The 24,550-nt window shown below is 39.8% G+C and overlaps 1 protein-coding gene across 1 annotated transcript in view; it reads right to left on the reverse strand.

The window, feature by feature from the left end:
* The window catches only part of EIF5B (eukaryotic translation initiation factor 5B), a 34,602-nt gene extending 13,358 nt beyond the window's left edge, over positions 1-21,244 (reverse strand). The window contains exons 1-12 of the mRNA XM_018084052.1: positions 21,198-21,244; positions 10,486-10,611; positions 10,307-10,394; positions 9,257-9,908; positions 8,558-8,778; positions 8,112-8,262; positions 6,476-6,571; positions 5,338-5,424; positions 3,859-3,948; positions 1,355-1,650; positions 623-730; positions 370-480 (exon numbers count right to left, since the gene is read on the reverse strand). Coding sequence (XP_017939541.1) covers positions 370-480; positions 623-730; positions 1,355-1,650; positions 3,859-3,948; positions 5,338-5,424; positions 6,476-6,571; positions 8,112-8,262; positions 8,558-8,778; positions 9,257-9,908; positions 10,307-10,394; positions 10,486-10,611; positions 21,198-21,229 — 2,058 coding nt within the window. The 5' untranslated portion in view covers positions 21,230-21,244. The remainder of the gene's footprint in view (positions 1-369; positions 481-622; positions 731-1,354; positions 1,651-3,858; positions 3,949-5,337; positions 5,425-6,475; positions 6,572-8,111; positions 8,263-8,557; positions 8,779-9,256; positions 9,909-10,306; positions 10,395-10,485; positions 10,612-21,197) is intronic.
* Positions 21,245-24,550: the final 3,306 nt, after the last annotated feature.

The raw sequence follows: 24,550 nt of genomic DNA on the forward strand, positions 1-24,550 counted from the left end.
AGTACATACAGCAAATGGTAAGCTTAACAGAAAATATACTCAGTAGATTTCAAAAAGTCTCAATTTAAAATCAAAATAATGACAAATAAGCAGTCTATGGACATATATGCACTGTCCAGAACAAAGTAACCAGTATTTGCATATTTTTCTGCAGAAAGGACAATGCATTAATTGAAACCAAATGTATCAACTAAAATGAAAAATGAGACAGCCTCCTCTTTGGTGGGGGAAGGATAAGAATTTAAAAAATAAAAAAAAAAAATTAGAGATGGGGGATAAGGACATCTGTCCATGTCAGGAAATCTCACACGACCTTAATTAGTTTACATTTCATATTTAAGAAACAGTTGTTGAAGTGCTGCAACTTACATTTTTCACCATCTTGGTTTGCTCATTAATAGCTTCAAGGGGAACATTAGTTGCACCAATCTGCTGAGTGATACCACCAGCCTCACTGTCCTGCACGTGAGTGTGGCGAAGCTAAAGACAAAAAATAGACCAGAAATACTTACATGTAAGAGACTGAAGTTCTCTGAGCACATTTTAATTATTTCTGTCTTCAACCAAAAAAACACATGCATAAACACGACACACAGCAGTGCCTTCACACTCCACACCTTACCTTATCTAAAATTTTGGTCTTGCCCGTGTCTACGTGCCCCAGGACACAGATAACTGGCGCTCTGAGCTTTTCAGTGTTCATATTTTTGCTGTTTTCAGCTCGGCGCTTCTATATAAAAGATACAAAAATTGGTAAGCATAAACCAGAAGCCACACCTCACCTCTTGACTTGATTACATACATACAAACACGTTGCTAACTGCAGGACTTACATTTTCAAGGCAATTCAAGGTCTGCCATCCCTCTTTTGGCAAATCAAAAATTTTCAACTAACAGATAAGTTCTTGTTTGGTTGGTTTTGGTTACAGTCTAGCAGCCTAAGTTATTATATCCACTAACATGTAGCTTTGTTGATGGTGCATTCTGAAGAAGTATCTCGGGTGAAGAAACCAAGAACATCAGCAGCCACAAAAGTGTTGAACAGTTTAAACACACCTTTTAAAACTTGGAAATATCTACTTGTAATGATAGAAGCCTCTTTCTCCAGGAGGGAGAGAGGTGGAGAGGAACAACACTGAAGTTGTCATTTTTGTGGTCAAGTTGCCTAAAAGCAAATACTTCATCTTCAGATGAAACCAGGTGTTTTTTTCTTAATTAACACAATTTCTGAACCTGCCTAAACATTAGTCCTGACATGGCCATCATTTTGACAAATTTGACAAAAAGGCTTTTCAATTAACTGAAAATTAAGTTGTTTCTTATACAACACAAGAGTCCGACTGTATCTCAATACCTCAATTCTCCGTTTAGCTTTGTCATAAGCACGCTCTTCCTTAGTGCGGTCATCGTCAGAGTCGTACTCAGAATCAGAGCTGATTTCCTTGCTGGTCTTTTTTTCCATAGATTGTTTTCCAATAGCTTGGGAGTCTGCCTCTCTCTCATCTGAAGTCTTTTCATCCTCATCTTCACTGCCTTCACTGTCTTCAGATTCTTCACTCTCTTCTTCCTCTTCCTCCTCCTCATCTTCTTCCTCCTCTTCCTCATCCACTTCATTTTGTTCTTTGACTTCAATGTGAACAGGTTTGCTCTCTGTCAAAAAAAAATTGAAGTAAAAATTCTCTATTAAATTCATAGCTGTGGGGGAGATGGTAACAAGAAGTAAAAAGAGAGACTACTCCAGAAGAGTGAGGACAGAGTAGGTACTACACTAAGTGCTTGTCAAGATAATTTTTCAACTTGCAGTGTAAAAGTGTTTCATGTTTAGAGCTGCTGACTTGTGTTTAGAATCCAGGCAAGCAGAGCGAGTTTGGGCTGGGGGAAAGAATGATATCAGCACATTTATACTTGACTTTACTTGCAGATACTCAGACAAAATGACATCCTTTAAAGCTGTATGCACTTCATAAAGGAATGAATGCACCAACACCTTTAAAAAGAAAGCCAAAATACTCCAGATTCATTCCTATATGGGTTCTGCATGCTACTGATCAGGAACACACATTTAAGCAGACGTAACAATTAGAACAAATGATCTCTCCTACACCTATAAAAGAATCTCATCTTAACATTTTCTTAGACTGTTCAGAGAAGATTAATATTTTTCAGGGGAATTCTTCAGTAAACAAAGAAAAAGAACTATCAAAAAGTAATTTTCTTTCTTTGAAATCGTCCCATCTACAATTAGTTCAGAAACCATAAGAGGCAAGCTAACACTTGGAACACACAAGGAACACTTTAAAGCCATGCATTCTCCTCCTTACAGTGCTGTTAGGAGGCTCACTGCTCTTAGAGATTATGTTTCCTTACTATGCTAAAAGTCCATCAGCTTAGTAATACACTAAATCTAATTCCCAGGAAAGCTCTTCTTCTGGATCCCATTGGCAGAGCCTTCAAATCCAAGCAGCAAGAAGTGCTATGTCCTCCCAGGACAGTGGCGCCAGACTAAAACAGTCTGAGCAGCCCTCAGAACTCAAAGCAGGACAGTCCAGCACCACAGGAACACACTTGTGTTGGAATGAAATCCATACTGTTGTACATATCTGCATATAAAGTATCACACTTGATAGCACAGGTGTCAGAAGTACAGGCCTGAGCAAATAAAAGTACTTGATGAATAAATAGTCTTTGAGCATAGGAACCCATGAAGACACATTATGGAAGCACTAGGAGCAGTAACTGACTCCTGCTCAGTACGGCTCACAGCAATACACATTTCTCCAACCGGAAGAAAATATCTGAGAAGTTATTCCTGACTCTTGTGCAGCTCTAAGTTCGCCATAAAAATTGCTGTTGAGTGCAGACAGAATATGGCTTTTGGCATATATACACAGGAATATGGATGTTCTGGTAATTCTTTCCTTTTTTTCCCCCTCATCTGCCTCTGAAAGAAGCATATCACAGAATCACAGAACACTTTGGGTTGGAAAGGATCTTAAAGACCATCTTCTTCCAACCCCACTTCCATGGGCAGGGACACTAGACCAGGTTGCTCAGAGTTCCATCCAGCCCACCCTTGAGCACTTCTACAGATGGAGCACCCACAGCTTTTCTGGGCAACCCATTCCAGTGTCTCATCACCCTCACAGTAAAGAATTTATTCCTAATATGTAAACTAAACCTATTCTCAGTTTGAATCCATTCCCCCTTGTCCTGTCACTACATACTCTTGTAAATAGTCTCTCTCCATCTTTCTTGCAGGCTCCCTTCAGGTACTAAAGGCCACAATTAGGTCACCCCAAAGCCTTCTCTTTTCCAGGCTGAACAATCCCAATTCTCTCAGTCTTTCCTTGTAGGAGAGAACTTACTATATTGCATGCCCACTAACCTTCACACCGTTTTGTCCCTCACTTCCTTTAGAAGTTGTCTCAAAGGTACATCTCCTAGATGTTGCTAGATTTGTGTAGTGAAACTCCTATGGCTTTGGAACAATTACTAGAGAAGTACAACACCAGGTAAAAGTTTCCCTGAACTCCCAGATGTGTTTTAAGCACATATTAAGAGAAGAGGATTTTCAGTCCCATAAGAAAAGAACAAAAAATTCCAACTGATTTATTTTAGGTGGTAACTCTACACCCATGAATATTTCCAAAGGGTCGTCTCAAGCAGTATTTGTGCAGCTTCTGAAAGCTCTGCCTTTGAGAAGAGGGTCTTATATCTATTTATAATCACTTACCTCACAATTTATCTACTGAAGCGGAGGAAAAATCTAAATAAAATAGTTTTGTACAGAAACAGGAAACTCAGCCCAAAGAAACCTCTTAGCCAGAAAAAGCACACATTTGGTATTTACATGCCCACCTTTCTCTCCATCTTCATCACTAACCATAGCTTCCCAGTCATCCAAGCCTGCATCTTCAGTTTCATCCTCTTCCTCCTTTTCTTCTGAAACTGAGAAATCCAACGTTAAAGGAAAAGAAACAGTCAGTCCAGCAACATACAACGTTTTTAGATGCCCCTTCTTCTGACATACTGACACATGCAACTTCCAAGTTACTTGTTATCATAATTCTATCAAATATCTCCACATTCCATAAGGACTTAAGAAATAATCTCCAATTCTCTCCACAAATATTGTATAGTCCTAGCAGCTTTGCCTAGCAAAACATTTTTGTGGAAGACACAGCAAATCTACTCATCTAGTTCCTGTCTGCATATCGTGCCAGTGCCTGCCACAAAAACCTCTACCACAACCACGATCCCTGAAAGGAGCTGCCCAATTAACAGTCAGCCATGTGTAAGAAAGTGAAAGAGAAACACAAATACAAGTTGGGTTGCAGTATAATTTTAACTAGTGGGAAAATACAAATTGTCTATAAAAAGGACTCCAGGTGCCTCAATATAATTATACCATGGATTTCAGAAGCACTTAATTTATTAATTCAACAGGAATTCAGTCAGATACATGAAGAGACTGCAGCTCTTAATAAAAGACAAGTGGAAAAATGCAAACTTGCAACCCTCTCCAAAACAGGCATTATACAATATATATTTGTTGCAGCTCATGTTGAGTTATGAAATTTCAGCTCTCTGAAATGAAGAGTAGGTTCCACACTGCTAGAATATTAACTAGGAACTAACATTCTGCCAGTGAGACCTTTTCTTAAGGCAATGGAATGGCAATCATGAGATAAGCCAGAATTAGAGCACACATTCAGCTTTGTTTTCAAAACCTGCATTTTGTCAGTATTTGTCTAACTTAAGAATAAGGGTAAAAATTGAAACAGTCTCCTTGCTGAGGAAGAAGTCTAGTACAAAACAAGTACTGTGCATAGGCAGAAATGAAGGTAACAATCACTTGCTAGGCTGGTAACTCACTTCCACAAGCTCACCCATATCCACCGTATTCAGCACTCGTGAAAGCAAAACATCTGGCATAAAGAATACAATCACTGCGAATATTGCACTATCAACACCAGAAGCAGCATATTTCCTCCCTATCTCCACCTAACTGCTGACAAATGGCCTTGTAAAAAGCAAATGAATAGTCAGGGAAGTGAATCATAAGGCATGAATGTGCTTATTTGAGCTACTTGCCTAAGCGAATTTAACACTGGAGCTCACCCAGAATAAGTAAGGGACCTTTACACTTTCATTTTGAAGCTTCACACCTCTTTGTTCCATAAAATTCCATCAGTTCCTCCCTTAAGAAAAAAAAAAAAAGGCAACTACCTCAAGAAAGAATGGCCCCTCAGCCCCATCCAATGAGGTACGACAACTTTCATGCAGCACTGACACACAGACTGAAGTGTTTGAAGCTTATTAGCATGTACTACCAACCTGGCTCTACTGGAAGAGGAGTGTCTTCTTTCACTAGTGTTTCCAGTTCTACAGCATCTTCAGCTGGGGAAGTTACCTCCACGCTTTCTGAAATTGCAAGACAGGAAATTGGTTGCTACATTCTTCCAAAGTGCAAACCAACTGAGACATACAGCTCCACACCAGCTTATTTGGAAAACATTTGGCTTTCTAAGCAGTTGAACAGATTTATGAGATAGGTCAGTTATTGGCTAAGAGGATTACTATTGCTTTTGACCTTAAAAGCCTCCTCATTTTCTTTAAAAGACAAGAGAAAATGAAGTAATACTAATGAACTAGCCATACTTTCTCTTCTGTTTCATTAAAAATAAAAAGTCACCAACACAATTCAGATAAGCACCATTTCAACTCTTTACACATACTGCTTAATTGCTAAGTAGTCACATAACTCATGTCAAATTAAAAAAAAAAGCTAAAGAAGAAGTAAATCTGAATTCTTTAAATTAAGGATTAGTCTTGAAAAGAGCCACAGTAATACCCCCAGAGGAAAGCCATGAACCACAAAAGTAAAAAACTGACACATTCAACCTACTCTAACTAGTGCAATAAATCGTAAGGTTTCAAAAATGCAAGCTCTTTGAACTACTCTGAATGACTTGCACCCAGGAACTGAAATTTGTTTTTATATACAAGAAAACAAGTGAACAAACTGTCTCCACCACAAAGAACAGAACTAAAATGAGGATCAATCCCCTTTCATCCTGGGACATCAACTTAGACTTAATTCTAAGTCATTATTACTTACACTACTTTGTATTTGACCTACATATGCACATAAAGTATTTGTGTGCATGTGTACAACGTCACATTTGTACAAGGCCTTTACATCCTGTACATCTCCAACATTTAGAAAATCTTAAGACAATACCCAGGTTAGGGAAAAAAATAACAGTCAAGTAGACTGTAAAACAAAGGATTAAGTGAGCAGCCTTCAAAATAACTTTAGGATCCTAAGGCATCAGCACTTGGATGTGAGGGTAGAGGTGTCAAAAGAACCTCAGAGGCACCCTGATGTGCAATTAGTTTAGCATTAACTGATTTCTTACATAAAAGCTTCCAGAAATATGATTAATTTATTAAGAATCCATGCAAACCACACCTTCTTTATTTTCTGGCTGCTGCTGCTTCTTTCTCTTTTTGTCTTCATATATTGGCCTCTTCTTTGGCACAGAGTCTTTGGATGGCACTTCAACACCTGCAAAAAGAAAAATCCAGGTAACTAATAAACAAACTTTGGTTTAAATAAGAACATGTTTTCCAAAGTTGGAAGATGGAGGAAGGAAGAGTGGAAAGTAGGATCGATCATATTTTATCTTCTTTAAAAGTCTGGATTCAAAAGCTGCAAAACTCAATCGAAGTATCATTCATCATATACTACTGAATGCTCTCAAAAAGAAGTTGGATAACTGGGGGAAGGGGATGACGAACAAAAAATAAGCAATAAATCCAATCGGATTTGAAGATTGCAGGATTGAAGTTATCACAGACCTGCACAGGATTTCATGAACACGTATCTCAGTCTAACAATTTAAAGCATTCTATGTGAAAACTCATTTAAAACTTATTTGCCAATGGTCCTAGTTTCAGACAATTTGGAGTAGTTCAGAGACACAACTCTTCTTAAATGCTTAAGGTTGTTCACCAGATAGTATTTTCCCTTTTGTTCCATGTTGGGGGGGGTCTTTGTTTGGGATTTTTTTTTATTTAACATTGATTGTTTCAGGCATTAAAATAACACCAGGATCAATTCACCAGCTTCATCTCTGCCTCAGCAGAAAGCAAGTGCTGTAATGTATGAAGGGGTTAAATCAAAAACAGAAGTTTGCTGCAAAGACAAATTAATAATTTAATTACTGCTGTGCCTTCTGAAACACTCAAAATTCCTTCAGGTACTGTGTGATTTACACTGTAAATTTGACAAAAATCCAATTGTAGGGGCATATAAACAGAAAGATTCTAATAAACTACAGCAACGACCAAGGGAAAATGGTCTTTGTGTATATTTAAGAGCCCCAAATACTTTACTAGCTACAGAGATTCCTACATTTATACATCCACCCACCAGTAAACTGTCAGATAGCGTTCTCTACAAAGATACACAGCACTCATGAATGAGTTTCCTTTTTCAGTCACAAACCAGTTACCAAGAACAAATCAGAACATTTTACTTACAATATATTGGGTACAATTCAGTTCATTGCAATGGAAACAGATTATATTTCACATAAAAACAGGAAAGCTCCTACATACCCCTGCAAATCCAAGAGGATAACATCATCCCCATGGACTAGCTAACTTGAGGCAAAACAATGCCCTTGCCTAATTAAGCCTGTGAATTAACTCAACAAGATCCAGATCACAGGTCTTACAAGATCTGCAGCATAGCCCATCTGCTTTTCCTGGCCTTTGGACTAAGCCTCTTCTTTAAGTGCTTTTTCCTAAGTTTCACAACTAACATCTTTAATCTGCAAGTAGAATGCATTAAAAAGTTGGATATTTAAAGTGTAAGATGAAAATACAGACATTTAAACCTACTTTAAAAAAAGGGGGGGGACAGGGAAGGAAGACAGACACTGCATTCCTTGACAACAGAGTAGCTTTACATGGAATCACTAAGTACTTGCCCTCCTAACTTCAAAGAGAAAAACACAAACAGAGAGCAGTAACAGGTATGAAGGTTCAGTGGGTTTTTCGGGGTTCTTTTAATTATTATTATTTTAAACTTTACTGCTTACCCTGAGCTTGGAGTAGTTTAAGAGTAGCCTCTGCTCTGGCTCTGGCTTCTCGTTGAGCTTTTGTTAAAAGCTTTCCCTCCTTCTTCAAACGCTCCTTCCTCTCTTTTTCCTTCTGTTTCTTTCTTTCTTTCCTCTCCTGCTCTAATCGTTCCTAGAAAAAGATAAAGAAACATGCAGAAATTTTAGAGCATGCTTTGCACAAAAGCTGGCCAACAGTATATCCTGTTCATGACAAACATATTAAGGACCAATTCACGGAATTGCAGAATATGCTGAGTTGGAAGGGATCCACAAGGATCATCAAGTCCAACCCTTAGCCCTGCACAGGGCCATCCCCAGCAGTCACACCACATACTTGAGAGTATCATTCACCAACTGCACCAGCAAGCATACAAATTACGATTACATTCTCCCTTATTTTATCCTTGGAGTGACATATACGGTACCTCCTCTTTCCGCTTTGCTTCCAGTTCCTCCAGTCGTCTGATGCGTTCTTCCTCCTCTCGTTTTGCCCTTTCCTCTTCCTCTTTCATTTTAGCCAGGGCCTCTTGCATAGCTTTAACAGTGGCTTTACTGGGACCCTTTTTCTTCTCTTTCTCTTTTTCTTCTTTCTCACCTTTCTTTTTTTTCTTGTCTTTTTTCTTTTTGTCCCCCTCATTGTCATCAGCTACAGAAAGAAGAGGCATACATTCAAAAACCCCAGAAATTTCAAAGATACTCTAAATACAATTAATGTTTGAAATATGATAAATAACACCAAATGAGGAACATTTTCACTGGCTTCTACATAAACACTTCATAACACAAACAACAAAACTGTCTCTTAAGTTCCAAAGTCAGGGCCTGAAGCTTTAAAGTAACAGAATAACTGGGAAGTGAAAAAGTACTCTTGCAATACAGAACCATAATCATATATTGTAATAAGAATTCACTATCTGGCTTTTATTTTCTCATGTATCTGAACAAACTACAGGCCAGAAAACACAGCCACATATGAGCCAACACAGAGAGGCAGACAAGGCTACCAAATGTCTAGTATGCACAATTCAAAATAAACCAACAAACTCTCCTCACTGCCTGCCACCTCTTTGGCCTTATAAAAGCCATAGTGTTTGAATTACAGGTTTAGGAACCGTGTTACAAACCCTCTGTTCCTGCAGGAGTCTCTCCTTTTTCCCCAGGGCCAGAGACTGCTGTGTTTTCAGGAGAGGCCTTCTCTTCAGATTTTTTTAGAGATTCCTTTGGCTTTGCTGGTTCTTTACCACCTTCTAATTCTTCCTTCTCTTTCTGCTTCCTGAGTTTGGCTTTTTCTTCTTCACGTTTTTTCCTTTCACGTTCTTTTTTTTCTGCCTTCTTCTGGGCCACCGTTTTTACTTTGAATGAAGGTTCTTCTTCATCATCCCCACTTTCAGCAGCAGGAGCAGACTTTTGCTTTTGGTTTTTCTTTTGTCCTTTTCTAGATTGGGAGACATCATCCGATTCATCACCACTCTCACCTGTAGACACTCCACCCCCACGCTCTTTGCTTTTCTTAGTATTAGATTCATCTTCTTCTGACAAATCTTGTTTTTTATTTGACTTCTGAGTTTTCCCTTTGCTCTTCTTAAGCCGTGTCTCATGATCATCATCATCACTGCCAGAAAGTATGTCTTGTTTTGCTTTCTGAGTTTTCTTAGATTTTTTATCTTTATCTTCCACTTCCTCACTGTCATAGTCATTTTCCAGATTGGCTTTTTTACTCTTTCCTTTCCTTTTTTTATCTTGTTTTGATAAGCTTTCTTCATTGTCATTTTCAACCTGGTAATTAAACAATTCAATAATCAGCCATGAAAAATTACTTGCCATCATGAGCTAAGAAGTAGCATTGAGATATAAGAAGAAAAGCCTCTAATACTGAAGACAAAGTTTGAAAGCAATAACTATTCCTTCTGAATGTACCATACCTCAGCCCCAATTAAAATTTCTTCTGATTGGCTTTGAATAATTATTAGCATGAAGACATGGCTTCTGGTAAAATCTTCCACAATTGACTTTACTATGAAAATATGATCAAGTATAATTAAAAAAACATGTTAGCTGCATGTTTCACATAGGATCTCCAACTACACTGTATCACTACGACTTCTCTGGGACAGAGGTGTCTCATATTTTAATAATTTTTCTGTTAAAAAGCCCACCTCCCTCTCAGTGTTCACCTTTCCTGTAGAAGGCTGTTCCCTGTCAACTTTCCCTCCTTGCGCCTCTATTGACAGTTCCTCCAGCTCCTTCAGGATATCATCTTCACTAAAATAAGAAAGAAGTTAGGGTACTTAAGTAACTGAGGTTTTGGATAATGGAATAAAATCAGACAGATAGGAAAAAAACCCAAACTTACTCAAAATCCTGTTTCTTCTTCTCTTTTTTCTTTTTGCCTTTGGATTTCTGAGGCTCTTGATCCTTTGCAGCTCCTGCACCTTCTATCTCGGCAGCAAGGGCATCAATATCAATATCATCTTTTGCACTAAAATGGGGAAGGAAAGCAGCATTTTCAAGACTTCAAACATTAAGTTTACATAAGTAGAAGCCATCTGCATAAAACAAAAGCTTCAAAATGCAAAATCAATCACAAAACATAAGCAATGCAAGGGAAACCCCCCCATATTTAACTATTATGCACTGTTACCTTATTTCACTCAGTACAACGGAAAGGAAAAAGCCTTCATTCATGTCCTCCCCATGAAGGAAGGTGGAACAGTAAAACATTCAGTTCTTGCAACACTGACTTTAAAAGTTTAGCTGTGAGATTTGATATAACTTCCTGAAAGAATGTAACTAGACTATTTGACTTTGTTCCTTCAAAAGATAAGTTTTTTAGCCCTTCAAATCACAGTCTGTGTCACTGACAGAAAAGCAGCCACCACACTGAAAGTGTAAAAACGAAGCATAAATAGAAGAAATTTTGCAATTTATAACCAGGAAAATCTGCTAAGAGGTACTTACCTGCTCCCTTAAACACCCTTTAGCAAACAAGTGGAAGTTCTTTACAGCTTCCACCTTACAATAAGTTGCCTGTGCTTTGCCATCAGACTGAAAATTTTATTTTTATCTTTTAAGAAAATAAGCCACACAGAGGAACAGAGTTCAGGCCCAAGCCAGACTCTAAAGCAGCCCATAAAAAATACCAATGCAGTTCATTTTCACCACTTGCCTTAGTATTACCTCTCTCAAGCCTAAAGAAAGCTGAAAGTTTTTGTCCAGATGTTTTACCACCTAAACATGCTCAAAATACAATTGTAAGAAAGGAGACTTACTTATTTCCCTGCTTCACACTTAGAAGTTCAGTTCTCAGACTGAAACTGGTCTATAAAGTAGCAAATATTAGGACACTACTTTTATCACAACCTGCAGTTTCAAGAACCATTTAAGCTGTTAATATCTCATTTAACTCTTTCTTAGACACGTGGGCAGAAAACACAATTTCACTTAATCACTACCACCCACTTAGGACAAATCAGTCAAGGGCTGACCCACCAAGTACCAGAAACTATAACCAGAAAATAAGGGAAATTAATTTATTCCAAATTCAGGGTTTTCAAGATATCAGCAAATTCTAAACTACTAGAGCACTTCGGTCTCACCAGTTTATAAACCCAGGAGTTGAATCTTAATAAAGAAAATCAAGTATTTAATTATTCATTTACAGATCCTGAAATTCAGTAAGTCTAAGTTATATTTCTCTTCACAAAAGGAAAGGGCTGAATCATTTTACAGTTGTAAAATTTTACAATTTACAACTTTAAATTCACATTTACAAGTGAATGCTGACATTCACAAACCCAACTTATGCCAAGTATTGGGAATATGCAAGTCACCAAACACTGTTTATGAGACAATAGCACAACTAAGCAACAATGCACTTCATGTTTTAAAGGCCAAGATTGATTACTTGTATTTTTTAAGATCTTAAATTTTCTTCTATGTAGACTGAACAAATAAAAAGCAGTACAACAAAGCACCTCGTTGTACAGCACCTGCATCACCAGAGATACTTACTTTTAGTCAAGAGAGGAAAATATAAACCTTAAATATGCCTAGAAACACTTCCCACGTGCTGACATGATTAGTAGTAAATTCGTCAAAAGAAATGGTTCTCTCGAATAGTTAATGAAAGATTTCTAAAGCAATCCTCACCTCCTCAAGAGAAAATAAACTTTTTGGCCATTTCCCCCTTAAGCTCACTTGATGTTTCAGCAATTGAGGAGCTGGTTTTTTAAGCAGTTTAACTGGCTGTACACCAGGGGTAACAGCTGAAATAAAAATGTCATTCATCTCTACAGCTAGAATTAAAGCCCTAATCTCAGGCTAACTATACTACACCTAGGCCTACACAAGGGCCCTCACACTTGTTTTTGCATTAATTGCAGAATATCAAGTTGATTAAGCACATTTGCTCACCTCCTTCTGCTCTAGGAGTTAATGGAGGAGACTGAGTCAAATCCAAGCCTGAAACAGTTTAAAGAGACCAAAATACATGCTCTACTACAATTCCAAGGCCGTACTGCTCCCATTACTACAGGATCTTAACCATGGGGTTGTACAGATACCAAAGCACCAGTCCTTTAACAGCTTATATTTCACACAGATATTCTCAAGGCTGACTTTTCACATTACAACTTAGCAGAAAGTTATGTCCAAACATAAAATACAAGGGTTTTTTGCTACAAGCAAAGAAGATGCCTATGTTCCATTATGCTTTCCAGCACACAGGCTTTAAGGGGGTGAGGGTTTATTTGCTGTTAAATCAACTCACTTCAACTGAACCTTGAGGAAGAAAACTTCTTTGGGGGGAAAAAAAAAGTCTCAAATCAAACACTGAAGAAACTAATTCACAGACATTAAGCTCTAACACTCACCAGCAAGAACAGTTTAGGAATAATAATAAAGACTGTCCAGCTGTCACAATAGTGGCATCAATATAGTATAAAAGCCTTTCCAAATTTGGCTTCTACTGCTTAGTTTCTGAAAAATAACCTATACTTTCCACTACACTTCCATTTACTAAGAAGTGACACAGCAAGCTTCCTCAATGAAGTAAAATTAAGGCTGCATGCACTTATATATACAGCCATATATACAGCTATAATTCTTAAGAATTGACAAGCAAAAATATCACTGGAAAGCTAAAGGAATTCAAACACTGGCTTCCATTACCACAAGTTTATTCCCATACTGACCTTGAATTTCCTTACCTTTTAAAACTCTAATAATAGTCCACTAGGATTTCATAATAAAGTCGAATAGAAGATTGAGAAGGTGCTCTCCCTCATCCTGGGAGATTCTTATAAGGAAACCACTACAGTTGGATCCACACCAGGAAAGCTTCTTTCCTATTGGCATTGTTAGATACACCCAGGAACTTCTACCAGTAAACTTTATTTAAGTAGTCCCCAAACACGTTTCAAAAACGTGAACGCTCTTGCAAGAACCTCTTCCTTGAGATCTCCAAAAGGTCTCCACTCAGCCTTTACAAGGGTTCAACCCTAAGAGGGCCTGATACAGGAACCTGAAAGGACCAGAATATACTCAAATAGTTTTCAATTTTGACCTCAAAATGCTTTTGCACGAAGACTTTGTAAACAGATTTCGCAGCCTCACTACCTTAGACCATCAAGCTCATAATGCTTTACACCAAAAAAATAACCCCATGCTTCCCTGACATAAGAGGCTCAAGGGGGTCTAGAAAGTGAAAAAATGAAAACAGTGCTACTTCACTGCTGAGAAGGGGTTACTTCCCTGATTTTCCTTTGTCTTTGTTTCACAAGTGAAGCCTAAGCTACCTCTCTTATTCATATCTTTTGATTCCAGCCTCTGTTTTTGCTGCCAGATATAAAAAGAGCTCTGATACTGCTAATATAGCACTTCAGTGCATTAAATTACACTAGGAGTAAGGTGTGTGTACTTCACTCAATCCAAAACAAGCAATTTTCAAAACAAATGGCTGCAGACATTACTCCATGGAGGTTTGTGCCTAATATAAGACAAAACTCTGCAGTGGAAAAAGACACAGCAGTCAGATTAATTAAAGGAGAGAGCAGTAATCAATAACAAGTACACAGAGATCACTACATTTCAGATACCAAACAAACCCATTTTTCTTTGGAATTACATTACTAATCAAAAAGAAAAAGTGCTTCACATTTCCCCTACACAATTTCACTGCCTTTTGCCATTTAAACAGGATTACAGCAATATAGGACTTAACAGTATTCCAAAGCATTTTTAAAACAGCACATTTACATACTTCATACTGAAAAAATACTTACCTTAATGCCCTAGAAATGACATTAAGAAATCAACTGCTGCCCAAAAGGGTTCCAGTATAAGTTGTCTGCATAAACTAATGGAAACTGATATTACATGAGGAAAGCCTCATTACATGAGGAAAGGATAGAATCCTGAATATTAACTCAGTTACTAATTAAATGCTGTGCTAACACACCATTCTGTACCTAACCAGGATCATCCAGACCATCCCAGATAAGTTTTGGAGATTTTTAAGACAGGTATGACCAACAGAGGAAATTCAGTAACATCTCTCATGCAAACAAACCATCAAATCAGGCCAGTAACAAAGTGATACCCAAAACACAATCTAAGCTGCTCACATTACATGTTAAACAAAATGAGCAACAAATAAAGCTACAATCCCAAATCCTGCCTATAAGACAAAGTATGATTTTTTTTTTTCAGTGGGAAGATGAAAACAGGAAAACAGAGCTGTCACCTACCGCTGCTCAGTCAGATGCACAAAGACAGCCAGTAGCTCTCCTACTTACAAGATCCCACACAGCTGCAAGCTATTGACTCAGAAAAGTGGAAAAAAATCTCGTGACTGATAGATGCACATTCTGTAGGAGAAAACCAACACTGCTGTGTTTCTCTTGCTAGTACACCAAGGAAACAACATTTAAAACTAGAAACAATAACAAAAACAACAAACAAACCCCTCAGCTATTAAATCATGTTTTTAAAACATGAGAAACAAGCACAGTTTTGGATCAAGTTTATTTTTCTGATGCAATGGCCTGCAACAGCCAGAACCTGGAAAATCCCTGTGGAAGCCATCTGGAGGCCAGAGTTGACCCTAACACAAGCTTTAATTTACAGATGCTCAAACTTATATTAATCCTAATTTCCATATTCTAGGGTTTGCTTTAGTCTTTTACAGGCATACTTTACCATTTTGTTTAAAAACAACCTCACTTAGTGAAGTTCAGTTTCTAACACTTGTTCACAATTAGCAAGATGTATTTTTAAAGTCTGAAGTTTCACCTTTTCTTTCCCAGTTTACAATAGTACAGGTGCTCAGCAGTGCACTGCTCACCAGAGCAGAAGCTGTCATGCTTCAAGTCAAGACTTAAACTTACAATTCTGAAATAAGATAAAAACTATCAACACTTCCTAACAAAGTATGTCAGAACAGTTACAAGTAAACTATAACTATCACTTCACTTTTTCATGGAAGGTTAAAAAAATTACTCCAAGTACTGGCATAGTTTATATACTCATTATTAAGGGATTTCCACAGTGTGAAGCTTCCATACAAAGGACAGATACTGCATGCAATATAGGCTCTGTAACAGAAAAATCTAGGCATGGAAATCTGAAAGACTTCCTGGGCATTGCCAAGGCAATCAAAGCCAAATGCAGGAAGACAGGACTACAGCTATTGAAATAAGAGCTAATAGGCTTTTATAATTTTTCTTTGCTAAGTGAACTTCTGCAGCTAAAATGTGTTACTGCTCTTCCTTAACAAATAAGCTCCTCCAGCTTTCCATGCCAGATCTAGTGAAGGAAAGGCAACTGACACCAACAGCATTTCACAGATATTCTTTAATAACAGACAAGCTCATTACATTAGCAAGACCACCAGCAAATGTGCATGCTTTCCTCAAGTGCTTTCCTAAGAACACAGACAATTAGGACTTTCAGTACACTTATGACCATACCTACACTATATATCCCAAAATTACAGGGAAAAACTTCATTATAAACAGCTACACATGACAGAGATGGCATCCTGACTAGGCAGCAGTGAGATAAAGAGCAAAGGAAACTACTAATCCATTCATGAGCTGAAAGAGTGGAACAACAGGATTATACAAAGGAGCTGAGTTGCCCTCATTCATAGCAATTTGACTCTACTGAAATTAGGTAAATGAAACTGCAGAAATTAAGTGGAAGAATTCAGCTTAAAACGAGACAAACCCTTAACTACTGGAAATCCAACTTCCAGCTTTAAAAAGAAAGTCAACAGGATAACACTCTCCTGCTGAAACTAAAATTAAAGAGTACTCACAGACTCACAGATTACAAGCACTTTTTGATCCATTGCACTGACCAAGACAAACATGATTACTAACGCTTGCCTTCATCTTAAAGCTAACATGCTAAGACAAATTATGCTAAAAGTCTTTTACATAAGATCTGTTTTAGGCTGTCTCTGTAAAGGTGAAGCTGAAAGGTAAGAAAGCACCATATGATAAAAGACTGACCTAAAAAAACCCACTCAAACATTAATGACCATGGGGCAGAAGAGTCAGCAAGTCAATACAGCGAGAAAGTTGCATCACTGCTGTGAGCTCCCTGCCCACATTCCTGCATAATCAGAAGACTCATTTTTGCTGAGGCAACTTTGGAGATATTTCATCATTTACATGACACCAGCTCTTCTAACCACCTTCTAAGGAACATCATTGTCATTAGGTCATTTTCTTTTGCTTAAAAAAAAAAAAAAAAAGCCCTTGACCTTTAAAAAGACTGAAAAGAAGCTGAATCATCTGTTTCCATGTGTTTAGTTTTGTAGTAGTTTTAGACCAATTAAAACTAATATTTTTAGAGAGATCTTTACCATTACTTCCCTAGAGCACCTTGCCCATCCTCCATATATGTGGGTAATAAGCCAAGTAACAAGGATTCATTTCTAAATACAAGGTTATCCAAAAACAGCAAGTTACCAATGCTGAATGGCTTATTTGTAGGTGTTTTTACCTGTAGGCATTAAGACTGTTTGAAAGACAGAATGCCAATATAAGTTTCTCTAGAGAAGCTGGTTCCACTTTGGAAGTTATCATTTAATTGTTCAAAACCCCGCACAACCTTGAAGTGGGTTATGACACTAAAAATGCAAGCATCTGCTGGCTCAGCAGGGCTATTCAAAACATGAAAACAAAGCCCTGTCCGCCTTCTAGTTTGACCTATCAAAATACGTGAACACCACAAACTTCTCCTTTTAGAGTAGAAGCAGCCACATGGTTTTTCCCCCCACTGAAAACATTTAAATTACATATGCTGAGACAGTTTGAAATTCAGGAAAGAATGAGCTGCACTCCTTCCTCAGCCCAAAAAGTGAAGCAATGTCCATGCGAGCATTAGCTATACAACCCACCACTGCTATTGTCGGTGCCTAAAGAATAAAAACAAAAATCACAGCCCCACAAATAGGACACCCTCCTCTTGCATTTTTCTTGAGCTATGGGGCAGGGAAGGAGAGAAGTGACTTCATTCCCCATTCCCAGCCACTCTTGTCCCTCTCATCAGCTCAGGCGGGCAATCCTGTGGCCACAAATCCTTGCAGAAAACACTTTTTTGGTGGCAGATCAAATCACACACCTGAGTTGTACTGTGGGCACATAAGCACTGAATCCACTGCACTGGAAGCAGTTACAGCTGGTGGGGGGGGACAGTGAGAGTAGCACCAAAAGGCTTGAAAGGTCTGACAGCTCAACTAAATTGAGTTTTACATGAAACTACACCTTTGTGATTTTTCAAAGATGAAGGAAGCTGGTGAAGCTACCTAATTACATGAGACAGCAAATAAGTAAAATCTGATTAAAAGGGTAATTGCTTTTCATTCAGGCTCCCAAGGCAATGATTCAATTTTTAATATTAAAGAGCCATGCCTTCTCTTTCAAGTTTGGCTGGGGAAAAAGAGTGGTATAACTATCAGCTAATCAAAACCTTCTGAAAAAAGACAGAAAACCTAACCTTCAACCCAAACAGGTTCTAGAAAAACAGAACGTTTCCTTTATTCGACTCAGATTAAAAAAAAAAAACAAAACCACACCACAGCCTAAAATTCCCACTTAAACAAAGATGTAACAATACTTCAAGATAAAAAGCTTTTGTTGTGGCTAGTAGCTGGCAACACGAATCTCTGGAAGAAAGCGGCTCTTCAAGGTTCAGTTTATGTGTTTACATCTCAAGAGAATAAGACGCCTAAAAGCACGGAATATGAAACACTAAGTAAAAAACTAGCATTCGGTCTTCCTTGACCTAGTTCTTTTGGGTTTTGTCTGTTTAGGAAAAGTGCAGAGACGACAGAAACTACCTCCAAGTTCAGAGTTTCACAGCTACACATGTCACTGTATAAAAATCAAAATACATCACAAAAATACCATTTAAAACAACTTCACAAAATACACTTTAGATTGTCTATAATTCTGAAGAGCAAAGGATGCCCATCTACATTAACTATAATTAAAACCAACACTTCATCCTGCAGTGTGTATTTAAAGAAACATATTTCAGTCTTAAGACTTAAAATTTCAGAACTATTGTAAAAAAAAAAAACAACACCAAACTGACATACAGAAAGAATAAGTCATCCATGCTGCAAACACCAGGATCATCAAAACACTTCTGTAAGGTACTAACTGCTTTCAGGCCAGAACATCCACCAGTTTGTGCTGCACTTTTTCTGCCAAGCTTAATGACTGAATTATGTGCATACATAATTTGTGTGCAGAAAAATTATCTCCTCTACCAGTCTTAAGAGACTATTTCTGTGGACGAGTCAGAAGGAGGAGGAAAACGAGTATTATGCAAGCACTACAAGTTACTAAATTGGAGACTTTGTCCAGAACTGTAACCTTCACTCCTATGCAGCTTTTAAGGGATGAACAGCACAAAACAAATGTAGAGCAACGCACATGAGCCCAGAGTCAGGAAAATATGGCAGCACTAATCCAATTAAAACCAGGAAAGGTACGTAGAGCTTGTCTGGCTTGATGTTATGAGTGCCAACAAGAACACCAAAAGCTTAACTTACCATAAACCTCTATTATAAGCAAGGCTTTCCAGAGGTCTTCAGAGAAATGAAAGAACAAATTCCGCAATTCCTGCTGGCTTGTGATGTACTATTTTCACACTTTTCAGAAACATAGTTATACATAAGATTTAGATGCCTTCATGGAGGTAATAGATAAAGAGTATCAATATTTTGACAAGAAAAGCTGCTTCTTACAATCTCCTTAGTGTAGTGCTTTTTGGATTATCTTGCCTTTATCACAAATATTTAAAGATCTTTATAGTCTTTTTACAATGATGCTTTGCTTTAAAAAAATCCAACTGATATAAAGATAGTTTTCTTATATATATATATGAAATTCCAGTGTTAAAAACTAAATTTGAGAGGAATAAATATATATTTGCATAGAACAGACCAATAAATTTCTGCAATGGAGGAGTTATTTTGCATTATTTTATTACATCTTCCAGATGAGATTGGCAAAACAGGAATCTCAAGGGTTTATAGCTGTTCTTGCCAGAGCTACAGAAAGCTTTGCATGAGGAAATACTTTTGAGAAGCAGATAGAGACACTTATTGTAAATTTTCTGGTGTACAGAATGTTTCCTAACTACAGGTGTTTGTACACTTTCAAGCCTTCAGAGAGCTTTTCTACAGGACATTAAGAAGATTTTACTTAACACACTAATAAAAAAAGGAGCCAAAGAGAACGACTAGTAGACAATACCAGTGATTTAATTTGTAGACCAGAAAGCAATACATCAGCAAGAGCACTGTAAGTCTTATTTTAGCAGCAGTGTTCACTCTTGGCTGCAGAATCACAGCTGGCACCCGGAACTTCTAAAGCAATAAGCATGAATGATCAGACTGGTATGCCAAGGCAACAGGTCACTTCATTAAAACACAGAAGAACAAACATACCTAAATACTACCTACTGGAACCTAAGGAAAACCACTCAGAGAAGAGGAATATGACTTAAAGCTGGGAGAAGAGGAAAAACACATCAAAATCTAACACCATCAAGGGGAAAGATCCATATTCTAGGTTGGCAATAATCTGTAACATAGAGCACGTAGCACACTTACTAGGAAATCTACAACAGCAGTTTGAGGCTTGGATTCAAAGCACAGTTCTGTAGTTTACAACAGCCTTTATTCCCACACATTTAAAAAAAAAAATCCTAACTAAATTCCAAAGCCAGCAGAATAGAACCTTGACACACCTTCTGCCACTACAACTCTATCAAAGAGCCAAAGCACAACACCACTTCCAGAACGAGCTAGACTACACATCAGAACACCTGCTCTTCAATTAGGAAAGCCTGAAAACTCAGATACATCATGTTTTCGTTGAAATATTTGCTAAGAAGTTTCATCTGAAAATGAGTGATCGACACAAAAATGCCAAAGAGGATACAATTAAAGCAACTTCCCAATGTCTTACAAGCTATTTATGACCCGACACCCTCCACCTTTACGAAGCACTTAACACACCACACCGTGACCATGTATCTGACCGTTCTAGATAAACATGTTCTTTATTGGCAGACGCACAGCAATCAAGCAGTCAATAAAAGAGTTCCAGCAGAGCATAACAGAGGTGCTGATAGAGTAGGAACCAATTTGTAGTGTTCAGGCAGCAATCTGTATTCATAACAGCCAAGTCCTGCATTCCTATTCTTTTCCTGCTCACCACAGCTACCATCTCACTCAGGGTCTTGTCATAGGAACCGGGTATAAGTACACAGGGACAAAATTCATCTGCACCCTCATTTCCCAGCACACTTCCCAGACATATAACAATACTCATTGGTATGACCTCCACTGTACTCAGCAGAAACAAGTGAGGAGGAAACTCCACTACAGAAGTCAAAGCTACGGGAGTGATGGGAGAAAAGCAAAGTAAACATGACTTGTACCTTTCGTAACTTGTCTCACTGTGTCAGAAGATGAGCAGAAAATCTCCTTCCTGTCACCACGTCAATTCTCAAATCAATATTCACAAAACACAAACATACCACCTGCATCTTCCCTCCTGCTTCCTCTGCATTGCGAGTTGTGCCTGTGAGCTGCCACATGCTTTGGGAGCTGCAATCAAAAGGGATGTAAGGGATTGTACCTGTAACGTAATTGTTGGGGAAGGAGAGAGGAGAAGGAGGAGGACACAAATAACACTGCATAGCACAAAACTGAAGATGTGGCAAGCAAATCCAACTGGGAGCCTTTGATTATGCAAAGCTGTTCCTCGCTCACTCTACTGGAAACAGAAGGGAGACCAATCAGGAATGCTGGAAGTCCAAACTGAAGCTACAGATGCAAATACGTGATGCAGTCTCTCCCTCAGGGAACTTGACATTCACAGGGATGTCAGCAAGAACCAACACCACCAGACAACAGAAGTTACCTCTGCAGGTAACACCTATTCCAAAACATCACTAGACTTCCAAGGCTTACTTTGGCTGAACGTCTCTTGACCTGTCTGCAACTGTTCCTTGATTTAGCTGTGACAGCAATTTCTCTACTTGACCAGGTGCCTGTGTCTAATTTGTTCCACTTCTGTTTGCCCAAGCATGCTGCAATCATAGTTTCATACAGACACCACTGAGGAGCAGGCACTGCACAGAATGAGATATTCACAACTCTACAACAATGATGTAGTGTAGAGAAATACAGGCCTGGTATGGGAGCAGTGGCCTTGAAAAGTGAAGAGACAGGACGCAGTGGAGTGCAGGCCTGGATTAACAGAGATGTCTTCTATAGACTCGGCACAGGACACCCCACAACTTGACAGAGGCTGGTTAAAGAAAATGCAGAGCTGGACAAAACTGGTTTTAAGGGTAACAAACAGGAAAGGAACAGCATTTAACACTCGGTGCCTCTCATACATTTGGATTTAATGTGGAACTAACTAACAGAGTTAGCTCACCATGGAGCTTCATGGAGTAACCAGTGAAGAGCAAAGTCACATTAGCAAGCATATAAAAATGATGTCAAGGGGATCCTTGAGCGAGCAAGATGAAACAGCCAACACGAGCCACCATATGCTCCTTGTGAAGGACACCTGATGTGACAGCTCCCCATAACAGCTCCTCTCCACCACCAGAATGAAACCACCAACCTTAGGACTCAGCAACAGTGAAGGTAACTGCAACTACATTATTGCTCTTTCTTTTTTGTAACATTTAGATCCGAATTAAGAACACCTAATGGCTCAAAAAGTTAAGGGAAAAAAGTTGTAGTTTACAGCCTATACACATTTTAAGACATCAGTTTTTATTTAACTACTTGTCAGTATTAAAAGTTAAAAACACTCTTCAAACTTACTGTATCTTTGTATTAGTTACTTTACAGTGACAAGTAAAAACACGTTCTCTCCTGCTTGTGTATATACACACAACGCCACTCGGTCAGCATTCCATATGGTTAATACAGCTGCCTCTATAGGAAACTCTCACACACAAAAAAAGTTCACAGATGCGGCAGTGTCCACGACGATACGGACATAACCACAGAGGCGATCCTCCTACCATCCAACCACTAGAATATCCAACATCTGCATTTATTAAACATGCAGATATCTCTGTCACAGCATGAAGCACGTAGATATCACTGTCTCAGCACGATCTATTGCACTAACGCCCGATAAGAGAGAAAAAATAATTAATAAACCCACACCTGAGGCACCGCAATTGCACTAAGCGGCTATTTTTCGGCTGGCAATCGAGCCGCCTGCCCCTCACGGACAAACACACGCACGGCCGGGCCGAGCCAAGGCCTGACGCGACCCCGCGCTGCGACCGAGGCCGCGAGCCCGGCCGGGCCCGACGGCTGAACTCAGCGCCGTGTGGGCCGTGTCACGGAGCCGCCGCGGGGGCCGGGCAGGGGTTCACCGTGGCCGGGACGAAGCCGGGGGGCAATCCCCTGTACCCGCCTCACCTTCTCCTGCGCTTCCGGTTCTTCTGCTTCTGCCCATGGCGGCGACACCGGCGCGCGACCTCGCCTCAGCGCAGCCTCGCGCATCTCGCCCCGCGCATATGGACCGCCGCGCGCCGCGCACGCGTCGCCCCGCCCCGACCCCCGCCCCGCCCACGCCGTGAGGCCTCCGGCGCTGGCGCCCCCCCGGCGGCCGGAGGGGGAACAGGCGGCGACCGAGAGACTCCTGGAACCGGCCCCGATCCCGTCGGTCTGGCCCTCGGGCAGCCCCCGGGAGAACGTCTAAGTGACGCCCCGAATCTGTAGTTTCCCTCCTGCCTCCCCAGTGGGCCTAAGACTTGCTGGCAGCATTGTGGCCCATTTAGCCCCGAAACCTGACTGAGCAGTCAAATTTAACATGTTTGGAAAGGTTTTACCGGTAGGCAAATAGAATGGCTAGGTCTAAGTGTGGGAACGGAAAGGCTAAGGGGGAAGTTTTTAGGGAACAGAGCAGCAGGACAGTGACCAGGCAGTAGCTCAGGTGTGGGACATGCCCAGGACACCTCACTGCTCCTCTGGGCACACAAGTAGTTTTCCCCCAGCCCTTCGTGGGCTCTGCTGGTCCATCATCCCCAGCACTCCCCCACGTTGGAGGTGAAGTGTAACCAAAACTCCACCATCTGACCCTGAGGTGACTGGCCCTTACAGGGGGGACCAAGGAGGCAGCACTGGGTGGTAGTGACCAAACTCAGCTCCAGGGATGGAAGATGTTCCATGGCAGGGAAATTGGCTGCCGGGCAGCATTAAAAGGATGGTAATTCATTCCCCCCTTTGCCAAACTTTCTCAGTGTACAAAACTTTCCCTCCCACTTCCCTCCAAGGAGCCTTGGGAGTAGACACGGTGCTGGGCTGTCTCACAGGAGAGCCCAGGTCCTGCTGCTATGGGGCAGGAGGCAGCTGACATCCACAGACACACAGCATGGAAGCAAGGCAGCAAACCGTGTATTGAGGCAGAGGGGCTCTCTGCTGCAACCCCACCTCCTCCTGACAGGAGCAAAGCCAGGTGGAGCAGGAATAACAACACTCACAGGGAGCACAGCCATCACTCTATGTATTTAATAGGCTTTGAGAGCTGCACGTGTTCTGTCGTCATCACCCCATCACAGTAATTCCTCTGACGGACAGAGCAGATCTCTTCACCTTGCAACCCGAGGATTGCTTCACTCCCTAAAACCCTGACTTTCTTATTTCTCTCTGCCTTTGAACAGCTGTAGCTCCCTATCAATCTCTCCCACCCAGGCTCCCAGCAGACTTCAGATAAGGATGAGTTTATCTTCCCGCCGCACCTTGCCTGTCAGCCCACTTCGGTACCGGGGAGTCAGATTTCAAAGAAAGACGACAGCAGAACACTTGAGTTGTTTTTTTTTTGAAGATACGCTTTAATATCCCATTATTTAAA

This window comes from Manacus vitellinus, unplaced genomic scaffold (assembly GCF_001715985.3).
Source record: "Manacus vitellinus isolate BGI_N305 unplaced genomic scaffold, ASM171598v3 scaffold_7_pilon, whole genome shotgun sequence".
NCBI classification, from domain to species: domain Eukaryota; kingdom Metazoa; phylum Chordata; class Aves; order Passeriformes; family Pipridae; genus Manacus; species Manacus vitellinus.